The sequence below is a fragment of the Pyrus communis genome, chromosome 9, assembly GCF_041283825.1.
Source record: "Pyrus communis isolate YQ-2024b chromosome 9, ASM4128382v1, whole genome shotgun sequence".
NCBI classification, from domain to species: domain Eukaryota; kingdom Viridiplantae; phylum Streptophyta; class Magnoliopsida; order Rosales; family Rosaceae; genus Pyrus; species Pyrus communis.
In genome coordinates, this window is record NC_142573.1 from 19,032,275 (window position 1) to 19,049,664 (window position 17,390).

Below are 17,390 nucleotides of genomic sequence, written 5' to 3' on the forward strand. Positions count from 1 at the left end.
TGGTATATGCTTGGTTATGGTTATAATGTATGACTTCACATGCAATCATAAAAGAAAAATTCGTTTTTGTAACATGCTTGAAGGAAGGAACTCAAACAAACGCTACAACCTTGTGAGACTTGAGCCTAAACGTTATTTGGAGAGTTAAAATCTGTGCATTATTGTTTTCTAAAGTCGTTGCATGATCTTATTATTCTTTGCTTGGTTACTACTTAGAAGGCGTTTCATCATATAGTTCCAAATGCTAGAACTCATGCCCATTTCATTCAAAGCATGTTATTGATTTGCATAACACATATTCAAGAAGAAGTTGTGTAGTCACCACCACCAAAGCCAAATTGCCGTGTATCCTACTTCATTATATGTTTAAGTTAACCCCGTTGAGCCTTGTTTAGCCTTTATTCTTTGTTAACCCACATTATCCTCACCTAGCCTAGTTTAGGACAGTCCACACCCTTGTTCTTAAAAGATAGTGAGCATGACTTAAATGAATTCCTTTTGAGTTACATTATGCAAGGAAATGAGTGTGGGGGAGAGAATGGTTGTTCTTAAGTGTATATGTATGTTTTGAGATTCAAAAGAAAAGAAAAAGTTGTGAAAAACGTATGAAAAAGAAAAACAGAAAAGAAAAGAAAGAAAGAAGGAAAAAGAGCTTGAAAAGATGAAAGAATGAGTGATTAAGTGTTGAATGTTGAAGAAAGGGTCCAAAACACCAAATCTGGCCCTAAATTGTCTACATTCTCCCCTTTTGTTCAAAAGTTGAGTTTGCATTCGAAAGTGAATTCTAAGTTGATTCAAATGCTTTGCTCACTATTTCTTTAAGAACCTTTGTTTTCCATATCCTTTCTTTGTTAGCCAAACACCCCAAGCCCCATTACAACCTGTGACTTCAATCTTGAGTGTTATGTGTTTCAATTTGTGGAGTTTGAACTTGGTATGAGCATATGGTGTCACTGGTTCTCGCATCTAAGTAAGTAGCATTCCATTCATGAGATCATATCTAAACATGCTTATTAACTCCAGAAATTGCTTTCCTTGTGATACATATATGTGAGTGTTCGTTTTCATGTTTACATCAATCTTCTCACATATAACTAGATTAGGGGGTGTAGTTAGAAAATCTGAGAGAAAATTGAGTGCATATCTTGTAAGGAATTGAGCAAATTCTCTAAGGCATGTTACTACATTCAAAACATGGTTTTAAATGCTTAATTGTGAACTAGTATGTGGTGACTATGAGTAAGGATGTACTTAAGTGTAAAGAGGACCAAAATCTGTGGGAATGATGATTTTTAACATGTCATGTGCATTGGAAATCCCTGAGGCAACGTTGGAAGGTTAAGAGTGTCTTTTGTTCGTTTCGTTTCGTTTTGTTTGTTTGTTTTGCTCGAGGACTAGCAAAAGCTAAGTGTGGGGGAATTTGATAGGAGCATATTTAGGCGACTTAGTTGGCTTGTTCTTGTGCATTTACGTTGTTATTTCTTAGTTCTTTAAGTCTTTTAAGCCATTTTCGTATGTTTTCAGGTTCTAAGGGCTAAAGGAGCAAAGAAGTGCATTTTGGAGCCTTTTGGAGCATTTTTGGGCTAAGGATGGATAGCTTGTGCTTGGAGCCAACGTGTTGGACGAAATTGAAGACCAAGTGAGCCTAGAATCAAAGGAAGAAGGAGGAATCAAGAATTGGAAACCAGTTTCCATTATGGGGAGTTTCTATTCTTGAAGGGTTTCCAATTATGCAAGTTTCTAAATAATGTGGTTGCCTAAATCACATGTTCTAGAAGCCCTAGACATGTGCCGCACCTTACCTTCCTCTTCTCTCCCAAAATCTGCAAATTTTGCACTTTCCCTTTCTTTTCCTCCCTTGTGCCGCAAGACTTAGCCTTTTTCCCTTAATTCCTGATTTCAATTACCTATTCTAAAGGGATTTAACTTAATTCCTGATTCTTAGAATTGATTTAGGGAATTAAACACTTACCTATTTCTGAGAAAACCTTGCCGTGCACTTCCTTGGACCATTCCTCTTCCTTGACGTGCAAGGGGGAGGATTCTTTCCTATTCCTAGAGCTTTTGACTTAATTTCTGATTACCTAAATAACTTAGGGTTTTATTTCCTGAAATCCTATTAATAAACCTTCTTGTTGCAGCCACAAAATATTCATTCATTCACCATTCACGCCAGAAATTCATCCCCTCCCTCTAACACATCCATACTTCACCATTCTTCATATTTTCTGCCCAAAAACATCCCTTGCCGTCCCCTACATCCATCCCAATCTTAGACCTATCATTCGACATCATTCATAATCCCCAAAACTCAACATAACCCCTTGTGCCGCAGCAACTAGGAGAGGAAGGAAGCTTAAAACGGTTCATGCTTGCAGATTGGAGCGTTTTAGGTGTACTTCGTTCTTGTTTTCAATGTTTACTTTGCATTACTTTCTAAGCTTGTTGTAATCATGAGTGGCTAAACCCCTAATTAGTTAGGGGAAAGTTTGAAGCCATGAACATGTTTGAAATATGAATTGATTTCTTCCAATTGTGATTTGTTAAGTTGTGATTGCAATTCAATTATCTGTTTATTAAAAACTTGTTTTTGTATGTTGATTAGGGATGCATACTTAGGCTTCATGCATAAACTCGATGCTAGTTTATAAACGAGTTTCACCTAATCGTCACAAGTTTATAAACATGAGTAGTGAAGGTTGCTAGTCACAACCGCGTTAATTGAATTCTTGGCAAGAGTTTCATGCTTTTCATAGTAACAATTGCCTCGTCAATACTTATAGTTTTCATTAAACTTAATGATCTTTGATTGTACCTTTATTGTGCTTTTCACGTAAGGGACTTTTAGAGAATGTTTTGAGTTGTTGTATGGGCATTCCCATCCAATTCAATAACTTAAGGAAAACTTGAACGTTAGAAAAGTGCTGTCCACGGCTAACTTGGGGTGTTGAGCATCATACTTAATGAAAAGCAATTGGAAAATCGATTCATATATATAAATGTGTCATGTGTGGAGAATGGACCTCTAACTAATCCATCCATCATCTTGTTTCACAAATTCGTTTTACAATCTGCCTAGTTTTATAATTTGTTTTGTTATTTCAATTTTCGTCAAATCAAAAGCCCCCTTCACTTTCTTGTTCTATATTGTTTAGAATCTGTTTAGTTTGTGTTTTAAAGTGTTTTGAGTCAAACCATAATCTTAAATTCGTCCAAAATTGTGTTTAAGGTCAGAAACTGCCTAGTTAGTGTTTTTAGGCAGTTTTGAGTCTTTTGAACCTGTTTTGAGTCCTTTGAGTATTTGTGAACGTTTTTAGCTTTGTTTTTATGTTTTTGAGTCAGTTTAGAGGTTTTAGCAAGCCCTCCTAATCCCCGGTCCAGAACGATCCCTACTTGCATCCTTACTACAATTTGACAAAAGGGGGTTAATTTGTGTGCTTAACTATTTTCGCATCAGTAATGATCTTGAACATGTCATGTGCATTAAGAATCCCTGAGACCATTGTTGGAAGGTTTAGGTTTTGTTTTGTTTTTCCGTTTTGCTCGAGGACTAGCAAAAGCTAAGTGTGGGGGAATTTGATAGGAGCATATTTATGCGACTTAGTTTGCTTGTTTTCGTACATTTATGTTATTAGTTCTTAGTTATTTTAGTTCTTTAAGCTTCTTTTGTGTGTTTTCAGGTTCATAAGACGTATTTGGCGAAAGGATGCATTTTGGAGCCTTTTGGAGCACTTTTGGGCACAAATTGGATAGCTTATGCTTGGAGCAAAAGGAATGGACGAAATTGAAGAGTTGATGTCGCAAGGATTCCTACTACGACAAGGATTCCTACTACGATGAGGATTCCAATTACGAGAAGGTTTCCAAATTGAAGGAGGTTTCCCACTCACATGAGGATTCCTAATCACACAAGGATTCCTACTTGAAGTAGGAAAGTTAAGCCAAAGTTTCCTATTTTGGTTGACCTTTCCTAAATCAAGAACGCTCTAAGTTTTAGCACTTAAGATGGCTCCCGAGCACCCTTGGACAACAAACAAAGGTTCTTTGCAAATTTTCCCTTCCTTGCCGTGCAAAGAAGGTGGTTTCCCTTTCTTTGTGCAAACTTCCCTATTTTTCATATGTGTTAGGACCTTTCCCTTATTCTAACACCTCTTGTTTAATGCCTTACCTTTCCTTAAACCTTATGCCGCACCTCCCCTTATGTTTCCTGATTTCAAACTCTTATTTCCTAGTTTAATTCACTTTCCTAGTTCTAAAACTTTCCCTAAAGTCCTAACTTCTGATTTCTTGCAAGGAATTGACTTTTCCTTCCTTCTTTTGCACCAATTTCGTTTCTTACCTTAAATCCCCTTTCCTTGCTGTGCAAGGGGTTTAATTTCTGATTCCTTGCAAGGCAAGGACATTCCTTATTTGTTTAAATTCGTGCATCCCCTTTTTCTGATTTTATTTGGACTTTATTCACTTACCTTTTCTATTTAGACTAGGAAATCTGAATCAAAATTTAATTAGGTATGTTATTAACTTCCTAAAACACATATAATCAGCCTTTGGCCAAACCCTAGAGTATCATTCACCACAGCAATTCGTCCATTCACTCCCACACACATCCATTCTTCCCAAAACACAAAATCTGCACTCCAGAAACACAACCAGCCGCACCACCTTCTTCCACCCTCTTTGCCGAGTTCTCCACCACCTTCCAACCATCAAACACTCATCCACACTCAACCTACACCCCTTGCCGTGCCTCTAACCACCCCAAAATCCATTCAACATCATCAAAACAGCCCAGAAACCACCACCATCCAATCTGCCGCAAGCAAGGGAAAGGAGACAGATTCACTCAATTGTTTGGCTCTTCATTCTGAGTTGTTGAACAATTTTAGGTGTATTCTCTCTTATATTTCAATGTCTAATTCATGTAATCTTTGTTTTGCTTGGAGAATGATTGGCTAAATTTGTTTTGGCTAAGGGTGTATTCGAAACCATGATTATATATGTGAAATAAGTTGATTACTTCCAGTTATCGTTACATAAGTCGTGAATACAATTTGCTTAACCGTTTGATTTAGAACTTATTCTTGTATGTTGATTGAGAGTGCACGCTTAATTTGCATGCTTGAATTTGGTGCTAGGATATAAGTTTGTTTCACCTAATCGTTATGAATTTATATTCACAAGTACTGAAGGTCGCTAGTCACGATCATGTTAAGCAGATTCCTGGCAGGAGTATCATGCTTTTCATAGTTACAAATGCCTTGTCGATGCTTATGATTTCCAAAGAACGTAATGATTCTAACTTGTATCTTTATCATGCTGTTCATATAGAGAACTTGTTAGGAATAATTTGTTTGCGATGCATATTCATCCAATTCAATGATTCTAGGGAAATCTGAAGGTTAATTTAAGCGGACCTAATTAACTTGGAGTGTCGAGGTTCATAACTGATGCGAACTAAATAAGCACACAAATTAAAACCCTCTTGTGACAATTGTAGTATAAGTATAAGTAGGGATCGTTCTTAACCGGGGATTAGGAGGGATTGCAAAATCACTTGGAAACTGACTCAAAAACGTAAAACAAAGGTTAAAACACTAAACTAGACTCAAAGAATGCAAAACTAAACAATCAAAACACTAAAACAAATCAAAAGACTCAAAACTGCCTTAAAAACACTTTCTGGGCAGTTTTGAGCACTTTGGTGAATTTGGACGAATTTGGGTAATAACTTGAATCAAAACACTTAAAAACACAAACTAAGACACTTTCTAACTAAATTGGACACTAAAGTAAAGGGGGATTGAGGTTTTGACGAAATTAAACTAAATGCACAGATTGTAATTTAAAGGCAGAATGTAAATATGAATGTGATGAAAATATGGATGAATGCTAGCTAGAAGGTTCTTCTCCACCCATGTCACACTTGCATACAAGATGATTTTCAGTTGGTCTTTCGATGAATTATGAAACTCAACACCCCGGGTTAATTAGGTCCGCTTAAATTAACCGTCAAGTTCTCCTTAAGTTAATGAATTGGATGGGTTAGCGCAACGCAATTCAAAACATTCTCCAAAAGTCCTTTACGTGAAAAGCACAATAAAGATACAATCAAAGATCATTAAGCATCATGAAAACTATAAGTGTTGACGAGGCATTCGTTACTATGATGAGCATGAAACTAGTGCCAAGAATTCATTTAACGCGATTGTTTATAAGCAATCTCCACTACTTGTGAATATAAGTTCATAACTATTAGGTGAAACTCACTTATATTCTAGCGTCATATTCATGCATGAAAATTAAGCTCAACAAACATACACAAATAAGTTATCGATCAAGTAGTTAAACAAATTGAATTCACCATTCATGAAATTCCAACCAAAGGTAATCAATTCATATTGCAAGCATAAACATGGTTTCGAATCACCCCCTAGCTAAATAGGGGTTTAGCCTCTCATGTTCACAGAAAGAGAAATAAAATTGAATTTAAACATATCGAACAAAGGATGGATTACACCTAAAACGCCCAAGGAATCCACTTGAATTTCTGCACGTTTAAGGTCATCTTTCTTCTTCTCCTTGCTGCGGCAGAGATGGTGTGAGTGGTTTGGGATGATTTCTGGGTTGTAGATGGGTTTATGGGGATTTGGTGGTGCGGCAAGGGGTTGTGGAAGGTGTATGAAGGTTGGATGGTGGCTGGAAGGGTGGAGAAAGGCTGCGGCAAGGTTGGGAAATGGCTGCAATGGAGGGGGAAGGCACGGCAGAGAAGGTTTTTGGTATGGTGGCTGCGGATTTAAGGGGGAGAATGGAATGGATCTTTGCGGCTGAGAGCTTAGGGTGAATATGTGGCTGAATGGTTGAATGAAAAGTGAATGATGATGGGAGTGACGGCTAGGATATAATTGTGGCTGAATAGAATGAATGGATGGCTACGGATTAAAGGGGGAGTATGGAAGTGTGTGGCTTAGAAGGAATTAGGGTGTGAAGGTGGCTGAATGAATATGGAATGAGAGGTGAATCAATATGAATTAGGGTGCGGCTGCAATGTTGTAGAACTAGGGTGATTAGGGTTTAGGGTTTAAGTGCATAAACTGAGACAAAACTACCCCCCCTTGCACGGCAAGGGAAGGGAATTGGGCTAAAGGCACGGCATGGGTTGGAAATTGGGCTAGGGCCTTGGTCTTGTGTACTAAAGTGCATACAAGGCCTACAAAGTGGCTAGAAAATACGGACGTTTAGATTAGGAAAGGTTACCAAAACGGGAAACTTAGGGTTAACTTTCCTACTTCAAGTAGGAAACCTTGTTTGAGTAGGAATCCTCGTTTTGGTAGGAATTCATCGTTGGAGTAGGAATTCATCGTTTCTTCAAGTCTTCAACTCATTCATTCCTCTTTTGCTCCAAAAAGCTCCAATTTGCATCTTCTTGCACACTTTGGCCTTATAATCTGAAAATGCACAAAAGTGACTTTAAACACTAAAATAGCTAAGGAAACACAACATAAATGCACGAGAACAAGCTAATTAAGTCGCATGAATATGCTCCTATCAATAACTTATTGAATTGATAACTGGAAATTGACTTACGTTGCATATATTTCATGTGTGGAGAAGAACCCCTTAGCTATTCCATCATCCATTGATTCATCACAATTTGTTTTACAATCTGTTTTCTTTATAATCTGTCCATTTAATTTAATTTCGTCCAAACACAATCCCCCCATATTTTGTTAAGTCTTAGTCATTATAATCTGTCATATTTTGGTTTTTAAGTATTTGGAGTCACAAACACCTTTAAATTCGTCCAAATCTGCCTAGTTTACTTTCTTGTTTTGTTTGTTTGATTTTCGTCCAAAACCAAATCCCCAATTGTCTTAGAGTGTCTAATTGGTTCAATTATGTTTTAGATTGTGTTTTTAAGAGTTTTGAGTCAAGTTAGAACCAATTTTCGTCCAAGTTTGTGTTTAGGCTCAAAACTGCCCAGTTTGTGTTTTTAGGCAGTTTTGAGTGTTTTTAGCTCATTTTGAGTCTTGTGAACTTGTTTTGAGTTTTCTTTCAGTGAGTTAAGTGTTTTAAAGGTTAGTTTTATTTATTTGAGTCAGTTTAAAGTGTTTAGCACCCCTAGTTAATCCCCGGTTAGAACGATCCCTACTTACATCATTACTACAATTGTCACAAATAGGGTTTAATTTGTGTGTCACATTCGTAACGCATCAAATTTTGGCGCCGTTGCCGGGGATTAGCAAAGTTGCTAATCCCTTGTCTTGAGTCTTTTTTTTAAATTGTTTAGTTTCTGTTTTATTTTAATTTTTGCACCGTGTGTGTGTGTGTGTTTTGTTTTTGTGCCGTGTATAGGCACTTTATTTTCTTACTTGTGCCGAGTCGATTAAGTTGGTTACTTATCTTGTTTGCTCTTGTGTGCAGGTACTAGTTTATGACCCGTAGCTCACAACCTGTTCGTGAGCATATCTTCGACTTTGACGGCGATTTCGAGAGGACTTTGAGAAGAAAAAGGAAAGTGCAAGAGTCTAATCCTCCTAGTCCCGAACCTGAATTAGAAGAGCAAGAAGTTGAGGTTGAAGAGGAGCCCACGACAAGCTTTGAAGAGGAAGTACCAACCATGGCAGCGGACAACCGAACAATCAAGGAGCTTTCCGCTTCGGGATTGGCCAATGCCGCACCCTTATCACTTATCATATCATTCACTTATCATATCATACACTTAATTAATTAACCCACATTTACACTTTAATCATTCAACCACATTCACACATCACCCATTCACCTTTGTGCCGTGACTTCCCCTTCTTTCCAACATAATTCACATGCATTTCAGATTGCATTCCCATTCTTTAATTCAACACAACCCTGCACTCCACATGCATTTCCAACCTAATCACTCACCCACACAATCTGCCATCACTCACCACAAACAAGTCACATGCATTCATCAACATATCTAGCTGTCATTCACATCCATTTCATTCATCATTTCCACCCCCACATGTTCCTTTAATCATTCAAACATACACTCCCTTTAATTAATTCATCCTAGCTGTCAAAGCACATGCACATTCACCCTAATCATTCACATAGCTTTAATTCACATGCAAACACATTGCATTACCATTCACCACCAGAAAATCACCATCATTGCCGTGAGTTTCATACACTTTCCAGCCATTCCACTTCATTTCACCTTGCATTTTCAGATTGTTCCTCCATCATTGCACCACAATGCAGCCACATGCACTTGTTCCTCCAACATTTCAGCCACATGCACTCCCATTCTCTCCCAAAACTGTGCACATGCATTCTCCTTGCATTTCCAGCCATTCCACATGCTATTTCAGCCACATGCACTCATAATCATTCAACCAACTTTGCACATGCATTCATCATCATAACCTAGCTGTCATGTTCCCCCCATTTCACCTATAAATAAGCATCCATTGCATACATTCTCATTCATACACCTCAATTTCAGTCACAAACACTTCCATTCCATTGTACATACCACCAACACTTCCCCCTTTGTGCCGTGAGTTTCCCTTACAATCCAAACACCATCCTTCCATTTACACCACTCCCCAAACCATTCACACCACCAAACCTCACCTTAGACCTTGTGCTACAACAACGAGGAAGAAAAGAGTGCCTAAACGTTCATACAATTCAAGTTTGAGTTGTTGGAATGTTTAGGTGTTTCTTTGATTTCAATGTTTAAATTCAATTCTCTTTGTTTTGTACGTATGAGGAATGGAAGAGAAGAGTGCCTAAACGTTCATACAATTCAAGTTTGAGTTGTTGGAATGTTTAGGTGTTTCTTTGATTTCAAAGTTATGAGGAACTAAACCCCCCTTGGTTAGGGGGGGATTCAAAATATATGTTTATGCTTGCATTTTGATTTGATTACTTCTAATTGCGTTTCATAAGTTGTGGATTCAATTTGTTTAACCGTTTGATTGATAACTTATTTATGTATGTTTATTGAGAGTGCACGCTTAATTTTCATGCATGAATATGACGCTAGAATATAAGTGAGTTTCACCTAATAGTTACGAACTTATATTCACAAGTAGTGGAGGTTGCTTATAAACAATCGCGTTAAACGAATTCTTGGCATAAGTTTCATGCAATCCATAGTAACGAATGCCTCGTCAACACTTATAATTTTCATAGAGCTTAATGATTCTTGCTTGTATCTCTTCTATGCATTCATGTTGAGGACTTGTGGGGAATGTTTTGAATTGTCGCATGCATCATCCAATTCAATAACGTTAGTTTTAGTGTTTTAATAACGTTAGTTTTAGTGCTCAAAACTGCCCAGAAAGTGATTTTAAGGCAGTTTTGAGTGTTTTGGGTGATGTTTGAGTCTTTTAGTTTGTTTTAGTGTTTTAAAGTTTAGTTTTGCATTCTTTGAGTCTTAGTTTATGTTTCTAAGTGTTTTGAATCAATTTATTTCTTAATTTCGTCCAAATTTGTGTTTGTGCTCAAATCTGCCCAGAAAGTGGTTTTTAGGCAGATTTGAGTGTGTTTGTGATGTTTTGAGTCTTTTGGTTTGTCTTAGTGTTTTAAAAGTTTAGTTTTGCATTCTTTGAGTCTAGTATAGTGTTTTATATTGTGTTTTTACGTTTTTGAGTCAAATCCAAGTGATTAACAATCCCTCCTAATCCCCGGTCTAGAACGATCCCTACTTACATACTTACTACAATTTGACAAAAAGAGGGTTTAATTTATGCGCGTATAATTCTCGCATCACTAATCGAGCATTGAACGCTCAACAATACGAAGGCATTGGACAGAGGAGTACCCCACGGCAACACCAAGTCAATGAGGTAAGTGCCATAACCGAACTTCAAAATCAAATGGCTAACCTTACTACGTTGCTTTCTCAGGTGGTGGAAGGTCCAAAAGTCAAAACCGTAGCTTCTTGTGGCGTATGCTCCATGCAAGGACACCCTACGGACAAGTGCCCACAATTGATCGAGAATGGAGGGTGGGAGACACTCAATGCCGTGGGATATGGCAACCAATACCAAACACGTGGTGATTCGTTCTCTAATACTTACAATCCCGGTTGGCGTGATCATCCGAATTTCAAATGGCGAGACCCCCAACAAGGTCAACAACAAAGCGGATTTAGGCAACAACCCCCGGGTTTCTATCAAAAGCCGTTGGCACCACCACAAGCCCAAGCACAACCTGCCCAAAGCAATGTAGGTAATTCAAGTGATAATGATAAGATTTTTCAATTACTTACTACTTTGACGCAGGAAGTCCAAACTCAAAACAAAGAGAGGCAAATCCAAGACAAGAGGGTGGACAACTTGGAGAAACAAGTGGGACAAATTGCCGAGTTCATGGGGCAATTTCGTGAGCAAGGAAGGTTGCCTAGCTCAACGGTGGTCAATCCAAAAGGTGGATTCGAATCTACAAAAGCTATGCATTTGCGAAGTGGAAAGCAAGTCGGATCTGACCTCAAACCATCCAAATCACGTTCCAACGAGGAGGACGAGTTGAGAATTGAAGAGGAGGAGCAAAGGCCATTCACGGCCAAGGTGGAACCAAATGTGCCGCAAGTTCCAAGTGATCCCAAGTCGTCCAATTCATCCAATAAAGGTAAAAACGTGTCAAGTTCAGTTCCTACTAATGATTTTCCTGCGAATGTTCCTTTTCCTAGTAGGTTTAAGCAAACAAAGAAAGAAGAAGCGGAAAAAGACATGTTGGAGACGTTTCGGAAAGTTCAAGTCAATATCCCCCTTTTGGATGCAATCAAGCAAGTCCCGAGGTACGCCAAGTTCTTGAAGGAACTTTGCACCAATAGGAGGAAGATTTCGACCAAGGAGGTTGTAAAAATGGGTGAAAACGTCTTAGCCATCTTACAACGCAAGCTGCCCCCAAAATGCAAAGATCCGGGTAGTTTTACAATTCCGTGTGTTATTGGTAATTCTAGGTTTGAATCTGCCATGTTAGACCTAGGTGCATCCATAAATGTCATGCCATATTCAATTTATGCATCTATGAACCTAGGAGCATTGAAAAATGATGGTGTTATGATACAATTGGCCGATAGATCTAATGCCTATCCAAAGGGAGTTTTGGAAGATGTTTTAGTGCAGGTTAATCATTTGATCTTTCCGGCGGACTTCTACGTACATGAGATGGATGAATCTGACCATGCCCCGTCATTACCCATTCTCCTTGGAAGGCCATTCATGAAAACTGCTCGGACGAAGATTGACGTCTATAATGGCACGTTGACGATGGAATTTGATAGGGAAGTTATTAATTTTAATCTTTCTGATTCTATGAAGTACCCTAGTGAGAATCATTCATGTTTTGCTATTGATGTAATTGACTCTTTGTCGCAGGACTATTTTGACAAATTGAACAACGATGCACTTGAATTGGTCATTGCACAAGGCATGGACAAGAAAAACATTGAAGCCACAACCATGGGAACCTACGGCATGCATGATCATTCTTTTGCCGTGCCCCCTAATGATGAGGTCATTGAGATGGTGGCTGCCCTCGAGTCATTGCCATCACAATCGGGTAAGTATTCGGACCCTATTTTAAGTTCAGTTTCGGCTAATAAAATGCTTCCCTCAGTTGTGCAGCCACCTACACTTGAACTTAAGCCGTTGCCTAGTCATTTGAAGTACGTTTTCTTGGGCGAGGATGACACGTTGCCCGTCATTATTTCATCCTCACTCACGACACAAGAAGAGAGCAAATTGGTGCGAGTCCTTAAGGAGTACAAAACAGCAATTGGATGGACCTTGGCTGACATCAAGGGAATTAGCCCTACTACATGCATGCATCGCATACTTCTAGAGGAGGGGTCCAAAACATCCCGAGAGGCTCAACGCCGTCTCAACCCTCCAATGATGGAAGTTGTGAAGAAGGAGGTAATCAAGCTTTTGGATTGTGGAGTAATCTATCCCATCTCGGATAGTAAGTGGGTCTCACCCGTTCAATGCGTTCCGAAGAAATCTGGAGTGACTGTGGTTGAAAATGCCGAGAATGAACTTGTTCCTCAACGCATTCAAATCGGTTGGAGGGTGTGCATCGATTATAGGAAGCTAAACGCCGCAACAAGGAAGGATCACTTCCCATTGCCGTTCATCGACCAAATGCTTGAGAGGTTAGCCGGTTATGCTTTCTATTGTTTTCTTGATGGTTATTCTGGTTATAATCAAATTGTCATAACACCCGAAGATCAAGAAAAAACCACTTTTACATGCCCCTTCGGTACTTTTGCATATCGTCGCATGCCTTTTGGTTTATGTAATGCACCTGCTACATTTCAACGATGCATGAGGAGCATATTTTCTGATTATGTTGAGAAAATCATTGAAGTGTTTATGGATGATTTTAGCGTGTTTGGTGATTCTTTTGATGGTTGCTTGCATAATCTTAGTTTAATCTTAAAACGTTGTGTTGAAACTAACCTTGTTCTTAATTGGCAGAAATGCCATTTCATGGTTAAACAAGGCATAGTTTTAGGTCATATAGTCTCTGAAAACGGTATTGAGGTTGATAAGTCGAAAATAGATCTTGTACGTCACTTACCCTCTCCAACTTCGGTTAGAGAGGTTCGTTCTTTTCTTGGCCATGCAGGATTCTATCGTAGGTTTATCAAGGATTTCTCGAAGGTTGCACAACCTCTTTGCCGTCTCCTACAAAAAGACATGACATTTGAATTCACCAAGGAGTGCACGGCATCATTCAACCAACTTAAGGAGTTGTTGACCACGGCACCTATCATTGTTCCACCGGATTGGAGTCTACCTTTTGAGCTCATGTGTGATGCGTCCGACTATGCTTTAGGAGCAGTTTTAGGACAAAGAAAGGACAAGAGGCCGCATGTCATCTACTACGCCTCACGGACATTGAACGATGCACAATTGAACTACTCCACTACGGAAAAAGAACTTCTTGCCGTTGTCTTTGCTTTAGATAAGTTTCGATCATATCTAATTGGTACTAAAGTAATTGTTTTCACTGATCATGCAGCTCTGAAGTACTTGCTCACTAAAAAGGAGGCCAAGCCACGGCTAATTCGATGGATGTTGCTACTTCAAGAGTTCGACATAGAGATTCGGGACAAGAAGGGAAGTGAAAACGTGGTGGCTGACCACCTAAGCCGAATGGTGCACAATGAAGAGGCCCTACCCATTGCCGAGACATTCCCCGATGAACAATTGCTGTCCATTAAGGTTAGTGCACCTTGGTATGCCGATATTGTTAATTTTTTGGTGTCAAAACGTATTCCAAGTGAGTTCACTAGGCACCAACGTGATAAACTTAGGCATGATGCACGGTTTTATGTGTGGGATGATCCGTACTTATGGAAATTTTGCCCCGATCAGATTATACGTCGTTGTGTGCATGATTCTGAATGTCATTCAATTTTGAGTTTTTGTCATACATATGCATGTGGAGGGCACTTTGGCACACAACGCACGGCCCTCAAAGTGTTACAATGTGGATTTTATTGGCCTAGTATTTTTAAGGATGCTAGAACGTTTTGCTTAACATGTGATAAATGCCAAAGAATGGGTGGTATTAGTGCAAAGGACCAAATGCCGCAGGTTTCTATCCTAAATGTTGAAATTTTTGATGTTTGGGGTATTGATTTTATGGGTCCCTTCCCTTCATCGTATGGTTTCATGTATATTTTGCTTGCGGTTGATTATGTGTCAAAGTGGGTGGAGGCCAAGGCCACCCGGACTAATGATTCTAAAGTGGTTGCAGATTTTATTAGAACTAACATTTTTGCAAGGTTTGGAATGCCACGAGTGATCATTAGTGATGGAGGGTCACACTTTTGCAATCGGACCATTGAAGCGTTATTGAGGAAATACCATGTCACCCATAAGGTTTCTACACCTTACCATCCTCAAACGAATGGCCAAGCCGAGGTTTCCAACCGAGAGATCAAGCAAATACTTGAGAAGACCGTTGGGCCAACAAGGAAGGATTGGAGCGTACGGTTAGATGATGCACTTTGGGCATATCGTACGGCGTACAAAACCCCCATTGGGATGTCCCCCTTTCGACTTGTCTATGGCAAGGCGTGCAATCTTCCCGTGGAGTTGGAGCATAAAGCTCTTTGGGCCGTCAAGAAGTTCAACATGCACTTAGATGAAGCGGGAAGTCTTAGGAAATTCCAATTGAATGAGCTTGATGAAATACGGCACGAGGCGTACGATAATGCAAGCATTTACAAGCAAAAGACCAAAGCTTTCCATGACAACACGATTCATGGGAAATCATTCTCAATTGGGCAGAAAGTGCTATTGTTCAATTCCCGTTTACGTTTGTTTCCTGGTAAGTTACGTTCTAAGTGGATTGGACCATTTGTTATTACTAATGTTTTTGTTCATGGTGCAGTCCAAATCCAAAGCTTGAAAATGGGACAAGAATTCAAGGTGAACGGGCATCGTTTGAAGCCCTATTATGACACCTTTGTGGAGCATGCCGTGGACGACATACCCTTGGAAGCCGTGGGCCTTAGTAAGGAGTGAATGAGGTCTTCGTCCGGCTGTACGACGTTAAAGCAAGCGCTTCTTGGGAGGCAACCCATGCATTCAACAAAGGAAGACCTAGAAAGCACTCCAATTCCAGATTTGCGTTCCTAAACTCTTCTCTTTGTTGTTGATTTTGTTTCTGCCATGTTAGGTTGTTAGATGTTGTTTTGTTTGTTTGTTTGTTATTTGTGTGAGTCTATGCTTGAAACATTGAGGACAATGTTTGATTTAAGTGTGGGGGGGTAACCAAAGTGTTTTGATGCAAATTCGTAGGGTTTTATCACCCATAATTTCAAATGTTGTTTCTTGCTGTTTTTAGGTGTTTTTAGGCTGTTTTGGTGTGTTTTAGTAGTTGTTGTTCTAAAAATCCGAAAATCACAGAAAAAATTGAAAAAATATTGTTTTGAAAACCCAAAAAAAAAAGTTGTTTTTAAGTTGTTTTTGTGTGTTTGTTTGTGTCTTAGGGTACCTTCCAACACAATGATGAGGATTCGGTTTGTAATTGCATGACTGTTAAAGAGAATGATTAACATGGATGAAAGTTTGATTTACTCTTTGTTTATGCTTGGTCGTGGTTATAACTTATGACTTCACATGTAATCAAAAAGAAAAAAAAAAAATCAGTTTTTGTAACATGCTTGAAGGAAGGAACTCAAACTAACGCTACAACCTTGTGAGACTTGAGCCTAAACGTTTATTTGGAGAGTTAAAATCTGTGCATTGTTGTTTTCTAAAAGTCGTTGCATGATCTCATTATTCTTTGCTTGGTTTCTACTTAGTAGGCGTTTCATCATTTAGTTCCAAACACTAGAACTCATGCCTAATTCATTCAAAGCATGTTATTGATTTGCATAACACATATTCAAGATGAAGTTGTGTAGTGACCACCATAGCCAAATTGCCATATTTCCCTATTTCATTTGTTTTGTAGGATTTAACCCCGTTGAGCCTTGTGTAGCCTACTTTCTTTGTTAACCCACAATTATCCTCACCTAGCCTAGAGTAGGACCACCCATACCTTTGTTCTCGAAGCATAGTAAAAGCATAACTCAAGATGAATTCCTTTTGATCATTGCATTGCAGAAAACAAGTGTGGGGGAAGGATTCTTGATAAATAGGTGTGCCAAAGTCTTGAATGAGGCACGGCAAAGAAAAGAAAAGAAAAGAAAAAAAAAAAAAAAAAAAAAAAAATTTTTTCGTGGAAAAAAAGAAGAAAAAAAGAAAAGTTGTGAAAAGAATGAAAAAGGAGTTGAAAAGATGTGAAAAAGGGTTCTCAAGTGTTGTTTGTTGAAGGAAGGGTCCAAAACATTGAATTCGGCCCTAATTGATTGCTTGAACCTTCCCTTTGAGTTTAAAAGTTGATTTCGACATTTTAAGGGGAATTCTAAGTTCAATTTCATTATGTTGCTTACTATTGCTTTAAAGAACGTTTGTTTTCCCTATCCTTTCGTTGTTAGCCAACTCCCCAAGCCCCGTTACAACCCTTGACTTTAATCTTGAGAGTTGTGTGTTTCAATTTGTGGAGTTTGAATTTGGTTTGAGCATATGGTGTCACTGGTTCTCGCATCTAAGTAGTAGTGTTCCATTCATGAGATCATATCTAAACATGTTTTTAACTCCAGAAAAGTGCTTTCTTTGTCATACATATATGTGAGCATTCGTTTTCATATTTACATCTATCTTCTCACATATAACTAGTATAGGGTGTGTAGTCAGAAAATCTGTGTGAAAATTGAGTGCATATCTAGTAAGGAATTGAGGAAATTCTCTAAGGCATGTTACTACATTCAAAATCATGTTTTAATTGGTTATTTGTGAACTAATGAGTAGTGACCATGATTAAGTAAATGCTTA

At 38.7% G+C, this 17,390-nt stretch overlaps 1 protein-coding gene across 1 annotated transcript in view; it reads left to right on the forward strand.

Moving 5' to 3' along the window:
* Nucleotides 1-13,503, forward strand: part of LOC148694369 (uncharacterized) — a 53,811-nt gene extending 40,308 nt beyond the window's left edge. The window contains exons 3-4 of the mRNA XM_088700689.1: nt 10,792-13,363; nt 13,473-13,503. Coding sequence (XP_088556815.1) covers nt 10,792-13,363; nt 13,473-13,503 — 2,603 coding nt within the window. The remainder of the gene's footprint in view (nt 1-10,791; nt 13,364-13,472) is intronic.
* The last annotated feature ends 3,887 nt before the right edge of the window (nt 13,504-17,390 follow it).